The sequence below is a fragment of the Nilaparvata lugens genome, chromosome 3 (assembly GCF_014356525.2).
Source record: "Nilaparvata lugens isolate BPH chromosome 3, ASM1435652v1, whole genome shotgun sequence".
Classification (NCBI taxonomy): Eukaryota; Metazoa; Arthropoda; class Insecta; order Hemiptera; family Delphacidae; genus Nilaparvata; species Nilaparvata lugens.
Window position 1 is genome coordinate 73,140,395 of NC_052506.1, and position 8,241 is coordinate 73,148,635.

Genomic DNA, 8,241 nt, shown 5'->3' on the forward strand with positions numbered 1-8,241 from the left:
ATTCAAATCAAATCATTATTCGCTATAAAAGAAATTAAATACAAATTAATTAAATTGATATCAATTACCGTATGGCATTACCGGCAAAGAACAACTTGTGCGCAACTTGTGTGGCAGTGAATTCCTATTCACTGATTGTAAAATTGGATATTACTATTCAGCCTTCTAATAGAAATAATAGAGTGGGAGTGTTGAAAAATGATAAACAGTGGAAAAATGTATAATCATTTATTCTCTAGTCTACCGTATAAAAATAAATAAGTAGTCTTGTAAATAGGCTACTGTAAATTCACCAATTATTTTTCTCTTTTATATAGATTATGTCTCCCTTTCTGATGATTCCAGGTTTATGAAGACCAAAGTAGACACCAAAAATAGGACTCCAGTTCTCCAATTTGTTTACTCTGTCATCAACAGGCATTCTATACGATCGCAGAGTTTCTAGTGGTTCACACTTTCGATTGAATTCACCCGTATCAGGATTGAGGGTAGTCACAACACACCTGAACATACATAAAAGTCATTATCAATTAGAAGAAATTAATTATTTTTTATTTTTCTTTAAATATTAATCAACAAAACTTTTATAAGAGTTCAAGTTCAACTTTAACACTTGATCAGAATATTATCAAAATAATAATCGATAATTTATTTAAAAAATTTCTTGAGCTTGTTCTACGGAAGTTCGAAGAGATTTTGAGGTGAACCAGATTGAAATATGGTGATTTATCAGTCTAAATCTGAATCAGATTATACCATGAAAAGTTATTAACTCTTCTCCACAATATAAAAAATATATATAAATTATATAGACGTCATAAGTCGCTATACATGGTTGATATAGTTTTTTTTATTGTAATATAATTTATTCCATTGATCGAACATGAATAGAGTATATTCAATAAGAAGATTATTATAGAGACCAGTATCCTAGTGTACCGTATTCTAACTTTACAAGCTAGGACAAGCAACAAACTTGTACTTGAAAAACATTAAGATTTCCCACAGTTTTCCCGTAATCTCCAGTTTAATTTAACGATCGAAACGCTTGTGATCGATTGAACATCATATTAAAAATGTTGATAGATATCCTAACCAATATGTGGTATGCCTATTGCCTTTTACTTTTAAAATGAATATAAATATTTGTCATTAGTCTACACGATATTTTAATTTTTGACGGTGACGGTCAATTCCTGCTGATTTATTACAAAACTATCAAATATTCAACGATAATTCATCATAACCAATAGGCTACCGGTACACGTTTCCTATTGGAATTCACATTTCTTTATTATGAACATGATTGGGATGTTGATTATCGGAAAATTATATGTAGGCCTAATAACTTTTGTTTTCCGTACTGTACATGTTGGCCTTTTTGTATTTGTAATAACGTAGCAGTGGGAACATATGAAAAGTTAGATTCTTTCAGTTCAATTGCCATATACCAGTTTTATGGTTTGATTCAGAGATATGTATTCAATGGTTCAAGCTCATGAGTCAATATTTTAACAAATAATTCTTGTGAAAGATTCACTAGGTACCACTATTACCAAATTGTTTGAAAACCATTACCGGTTTGTCATACAATTGATTTGAATAGTTACCTGGTACAAAATTTGATGTACTTTAAAATGACATCATTTCCAATTCGAATAAATCTCAATTCATCCTCTTCATAGGGATCAATTCCCGATATAACCAGATTGGTTCGAAAGTTGGTTGCCTTCACTGGCTGCTCATCAGGTGGCAATCTAGAGTTGAGATCATCCAACGAGGCCTGATTTATGAGTAGGTAGCTGCTCAGGAATGCATAGGCTCCCTGAAATAAATGGAATTGCCTTTATAAAATAGAATATCGGGGCACCGAGCTTCGCTCGTTATTTTTATTTATTGGTAAACAGAACACAATTTTCTAAAATGATCGTGTTTATATTTCACAGCTGGCTATACGTCATCTTGTGAATTTCGGGGATGCTATATTTTGGTTTTTCACGTACTCACTCGATCGCTCACTCACTTTTTTACTATCCACAGACGACAAAAGTCTCAGCTGTTTCATCCAAGGATGAATTATCCTTTGAATGTCGTTCAGCGAGTTTTCCCAAGGATGAGACCTAGTGCAATCGAATTTTTATATCATAAACCTACTATGTTCCAAATTTCGTGAAAATCGTTAGAGCCGTTTTCAAGTTAGATCCGTTGAACATAAATAACCAGATATAAATATAAATAAACAGATATAAAAATACAGAAATTTCTCGTTTAATATAATAGGATAATACTTTGTCTACTGCTGTTAGACCGAGCCAGACCAATAGATTTTAAATTTATGGAAATCTCTATTATTCCCTTAAATGCGTTTTTCAGAAAAATTTATATCGCTGTTTCGTATTTAGTGTAAGTTTTAGATAAGTTAGAGCAGAATCAATATATGATCAACTAATTTATTGCGGTTAGTTGGTTTATTGTGGTTTGTGGCGGGAAATCAAGATGTTTTAAATCTCTGTTAGAGCAGAATCAATATACAGTATTATCAAGTAACTTATATAAAACTTACACTAAATACGAAAAAATCGCTCTTTTACTTGGATATTCATATCATTCAAATAAGGTACCTATTTCATTGCGCTTTGAAAAAAATGGTAGTTCAATTATTGTAGGGTCGGAAGTTCTATGCATCACAGTCAACACCTTCAATTATTATTGAGTCAAGCTTATCAAGTAGATTACTGAATATGCTCTTTTTCAAATTACGGTCATGGTTAAAAAAGTCTCATTTTTATTGTACTTATCGAAGGTATTATAATACTGTACTGACGAGTTAATAGTACAATAATATTCAAATAATCTTTATGATCTCCTTCTTCAGATCACAAGTACCGTAGCTTGAAGTCAGTGTTCTGAGCTATGTGTTTCTTATTACAATATTGTTTCCAAATACGTTATTGATCATTGTAGGGAATCACAGAAATTTTACACACAATAAATTATCAATACGGTACCGTAATATCTCATTATAATCACATCGGATTTTATAAAACTTACACTTATGAAGTGAGTCTACAAGAATATTCCTGTCAAGTCATATTTCATATTTGCGATAATTAATATGAGTTTATTCATGTTTTATACTGATCAGTGAAAGACGTATTTTGGTAAATACCTCATCATACAAATCTATTACGGTACGGTAATCACCAAGACTGGATTAGTTTTCAAAAATTGTTCTTATAACTCAAATGCGCTTTCATCTGTTTTTACGAGTAATACTGTAGGGAGAGCAAGACAGATAAGCCATTATAAAAATATTGTATTTTATGTTTGTCTTATGTACTGTAGGTGAAATGTAAATTGCTAACTCACCAAATTATTGCTTTTTATTGTTGGGAAAATTGATTTGTACATTGCCACCATTCCTCTATCATCAGGCCTCCTCACTATCGATTCTTCATCATAATATCCAAGTCGGATTCCAGAATCTTTCTTCAATATAACTTGTGAAAGCCATTTAGCGGGCACATCTCCACAATCGACCGTTTCCGATTCATTATTAATGTAAATTAATACTTTACTCCTGTAGAATGGAAAATAACACGTATCTCAATATTATTAATATTACCTATATAAGGTTCTTATGAGGTAAGCATTTTTTATTGAAAATGATCAATCATTCTCATCTAATCAGAAATCTGATGAGTCAGCAGTTCTTTTTTGTAAGAAATATTTCAATTTCAATGAGCTAAATATTTCAAAGGCTCCTCATTCATTCTAATGAATTCCGAAACCATATAAGTGATTCTGATTGGTTCAAAAGAAGAAGCCGGGATTTCTACTGCTTCTGACTGTTGATCAGCTATTGATATGGAAAATTGAATTCTAGTGGAATATAGAAGATTGGTATCTTACATGACAATGGAAATTATTTTATATGAATGATAAAAGTAATGGCTACAGTATGCATTCCAATATCTGAAATATAATTATTTTCAATGAGCACCGTGTACTATCTTGACAAATCTCAGGCCTATTTAGAACGGTGTTATAATAGGAATTATACTATTAAGCCTACTCGCATATTATTAGAACTTACTTGGTAGAATTATTACTTGTAGCAGACGGCGACTTAAACTCGCAATCATCGAAATCGGGACAAGTTAATTTCAGAATGTTATCTCGCCTAACGTTCAACCCAATTTTTGTAATAATAGGATTGATTTTGCAACTAAATCTGTTTTTAGTCTCTTCCTCATATACAATGAAATATCTGAAAATACAAAAATCAAGAATTCAGTGAAATTAGAATATGTCAGTAAGTTATAAAAAAATATCAATGTGGGTTTTTTGAGGAAACTAGATACTTTTTTATACACAAAACGTATAACTTCTAAAGAAGTACGGTAGGTATCGTACTAGAGTTTTGAGTTTTCCTAAGATATAATAGACCTGTTTAATGAAATTAGAATTTGTCAAATTCATAATAACAATATCATGCGAAATTTGAATAGAATTATAAAGTTATTTTTTATTACCTTTACCTTCACTTTAAAAGTACCGTACGCGTACCGCCATATTAATCAATTGAATGATATTCACACAGGAAATTTATCATACACAACGTATGTGACAACATGAAAACTATAAGATCAAGAAATATGTTACTTTTCTTACGATTCCCAAACATTCATAGTTGGAGTTAAATAAAGTATGTAAAAATTATTGAATGATACTTTAAGCTTTACATATCTTACGGTCAACAATCATTGTCAAATGATTGGATTGTTAGTCCATTTCGAAACTCACTATAATAATTGAACTACAATAAGTCAAGATCTCTCAGAACGGTGAAATTAGAAGAATATTGATGGAATATTTTCCAAATTACCTACCTGTCTCTCAATAGAAACCTGCCATTATCTACTTCACGCAAGCCGAATTCGGTGCATTCAGCTTCTTCAAGAAATACGGCTCTACCCGCTTTCAAGGGGTAAATAGTGATGTTATCCAGCCGCCCCACCGCCTTCCAAGTGCTTCTACGCTTCCGCTGCACATAGCAGTAAAACACTATAATGCTCCCCGTCACACTCAGTGAAACTGCGGCAAAAACATTCACTGAATTCATTCGATTTATCTAGAAGAATAAAAAATGAGAATACCAAGTTATGAGACAATAATCATAAATAAAATATAAATATGAATTGCTACAGACGAAGTAAGAAACAACTTTAAATATACAATAAAACCATCACACTTCAATATAGGACTATTTATGTTATTCATAATCAAATTTTACTGATACATATAGATTGGTCCAATCGTTTCCACAATTTATTCATCTTTTTAAAACTATTTTTTCACTGATCAGAGTTATTATTGATTTCTTCTATTCATCATTCAAAATTGAAAGTGAAAATTCTAACTAACATTTTATGGATATATCAACACAATATATTATTTAATATGATCGCGCTTGTGTGATAAATTTATAGCTGTTGTCTTCATTTCTTACAAATAAAAATCTTTCTTGAAAATTATTATTCAATTTTAATCAATTAGGTACGGTACTGCATGCATTAATTTATAAACTTTTCCAATAGCATTGGAATATTATATTCACTATTCACTAAAAAAACCTTTAATGCATTTCACTTACCAAATACATTTGATACAAATTATATATTCTGTGAACATATTTAATCAATTCTGGTTTCAATTGACAAAATAATATTATTATTTTAAACAAGCTTATTTCTAATCTGAATTTTTTTATTCTTTACAATTATTGATATTCAAATTTTTAAAATAAACCTGGAAAATTGATCTTCTCTTCAATTTGAAATGAAAAGATCTTTGTCAAATTTTGTTGGCATTCATCTCGGCAATACATATATGAGATATTAATAAATAATTGCATTTTTGATTCAATACAAACTATGAAATAGCGAACTTCTCATTCAATTAACCAAGATGTATATGAATTATAAATTTTCTCAATTCAATCATTTATCATCTGCACTTTCATTATTATGCACTATAAAATTAGAAAATTATTAATTATAAAATTAGAAGAGTAACTAGCTACCTGTACTACAGTAATATATTTACTGTACCTATATTAGTAACGCTACTAAATATAAAATAGACCCAATCACCAATCACCATTATATCCTTACATACAATAACTATATTAAGGGAATGAACGACTCACCTTACCGGTATTCCTACATGAGAGCTTGATTCATATTGAATATTTAAAATCTTACAAACTGAATCAATGACAAGTGGCTCCTGCCATAGAGTCTCTCATCAACTGTGAAAATTAATTGCCAGGCCAATAACAGTGTAGGTACTTAAGGTGTTTGTTTAGGTGTTAGCACTACTTGTTTTCAAAGTAAGTAGACAATTACCACGAAAATGACCTAGTTAAAGGTCAAAGATTAATATAGTTTAGATAACACAAACACTTGTTGTTTCATACTAACATCTACTCAATGCTCGACATACTGGAGCGTTACAAAGTATAGTAAATGCTGTTCTTATCACTGAAAAGTGAAAGTTTCCAACAAGCTCTGAGACATCTATTCACAAACGTATGCCAAAAGTGACTGGCAAGATTGGAGAAATATAGGAATTGTACTACAACTCTTTTTCTGTTATAGCCTATGATATTGAATCTCTTTCCCTTTCTCTCTCTCTGAAAATAACTCTCTTTCACACACGCTCACTCACTCGCTCTCTCACTCGCTCTCTCTCACTCACTCACACACACACACAGCACCTCGTTTCTTTCCAATGTTCAAAGTACAGCCAGCCTACTAGTGTGTTTTAAAGAGATCAACAAATATTTTTCCTATAATTAACAAGATCATGCATTTTATATATTGAGTATTACCATAGATAAAGGATATCGATTTTAATTTCCTATCTTTAAAAAATAGGCTTCTATTTTCTTACGGCTTCTTTGAAAAACGGACTCATTTATTCATAGATAAAGGATAAGCATAAGCTTACATAAGTTTACATAACCATCTATATTGCTTGTCTCTGGTATTACGTTGAACTAATTTTTGAAGCAAGAAGCTGCATGATGAATATCTTTCATATTCTAGTTTATCATAAAAAATGATTGATTATTTATAGTAATGTCAAGAGCAGGAAGATGCCCTTCTGTCCCATACATGCAAGCTCTATCCCAGAGTGATAATTAGCTGACCAAACAGTTGAAACAATTTTCAAGTAATGAATGAAAAAATAGTATTGGAATTTATATACAGTATTTTATGGCAATTATATTACATGCTTAAAGCATGGGCCTCTGGTCTGGTCTCTATGAATAGATCAGGTGGCGAGATGGGCTACGACTGGGCTACTGCGACGACTGCACAGGATGGACTACTTAGGTGCGCAAAATCATTCAAAATACATTTTTCAGGCGTTTTACTGTTTCCAGAACATTTCAGGCTTTAAGAACATTCAAGTTTCCGAGCTCGGGATTTAGCTAAGTTCTAGCAGGACTTCCCATATACCTGTAGTATATCTAGGAGGTCCTGGTTCTAGACTTTAAACTGCTGGAGTCAGAAAATTGGCTTTCCGAAACGGGGACGTAGTCTACGTTTAAATTGAATTTCGAAAAACTAGAAAATGGAATACAAAATAGAATAAAGGGAAAATAGTGTAAAGTTTCAGCTATTTGTATTTTTTTTTTATTGAATGTTTCATTTCGTCAAGGGAAAACGTTTCCAATTATAGAAATGAAAAAATAAAGATTATCATAAAAACTACGACTATGCCCTATTTCGGAAGTCCAATTTTCTGACTCCAGCTGTTAAAAGTCTAGAACTTAACTTAATCCCGAGCTGGGAAACCGGCCCTTAAAACTGGACAAAGAGAGAAATGTTATGGAATTAATATCAAGCAAATAAAGAAATAATCATTATTTGGTATTGACAAGAAATTACTTGACAAAGAGAGAAATGTTATGGAATTAATATCAAGCAAATAAAGAAATAATCATTATTTGGTATTGACAAGAAATTACTTGTAATTGAAACAAAATTCAACATACCAAACCAAAGAAACAGTAAAGGAGTAAAACTGTTGCAGTTTGCTGAAAGCGCAACTCACAAGTAGACGAGTAGATCGAGTCCTGCCTGAGGATGTGGAGCATCTATTCACAACTCAATTATTGTTTCTACTGTATATTGTACAGTATGCACTTTACTGCTGTACCCTGGGCCC

The 8,241-nt window shown here is 31.4% G+C and overlaps 1 protein-coding gene across 3 annotated transcripts; it reads right to left on the reverse strand.

The window, feature by feature from the left end:
- Positions 1 to 213: 213 nt before the first annotated feature.
- Positions 214 to 8,194, reverse strand: LOC111058623 (mitochondrial amidoxime-reducing component 1). 3 transcript variants are annotated; one of them, XM_039424501.1, is made up of 6 exons: positions 8,069 to 8,194; positions 4,893 to 5,134; positions 4,097 to 4,270; positions 3,370 to 3,580; positions 1,611 to 1,825; positions 214 to 503 (listed from the first exon to the last, which is right to left on the reverse strand). In XM_039424501.1, exons 1-6 carry the CDS (start codon positions 8,168 to 8,170, stop codon positions 290 to 292), a joined length of 1,158 nt encoding a protein of 385 aa, XP_039280435.1. In that variant the 5' UTR covers positions 8,171 to 8,194; the 3' UTR covers positions 214 to 289. The 3 variants fall into 3 exon arrangements, with proteins under 3 accessions (XP_039280435.1, XP_022201863.2, XP_022201869.2); XM_022346171.2 differs by lacking the exon at positions 8,069 to 8,194 and adding an exon at positions 6,212 to 6,638; XM_022346177.2 differs by lacking the exon at positions 8,069 to 8,194 and adding an exon at positions 6,217 to 6,606.
- Positions 8,195 to 8,241: the final 47 nt, after the last annotated feature.

Excerpts from the sequence above, each read along its gene's own strand:
- LOC111058623 (XM_039424501.1), bottom strand. The coding sequence starts at position 8,170 with ATGCTCCACATCCTCAGGCAGGACTCGATCTACTCGTCTACTTGTGAG. Across the intron at positions 5,135-8,068 it reads TTTACTGTTTCTTTGGTTTG|ATAAATCGAATGAATTCAGT; the intron begins GTATGTTGAATT and ends TTATTCTTCTAG. Across the intron at positions 1,826-3,369 it reads CAATAAAAAGCAATAATTTG|GGAGCCTATGCATTCCTGAG; the intron begins GTGAGTTAGCAA and ends CATTTATTTCAG.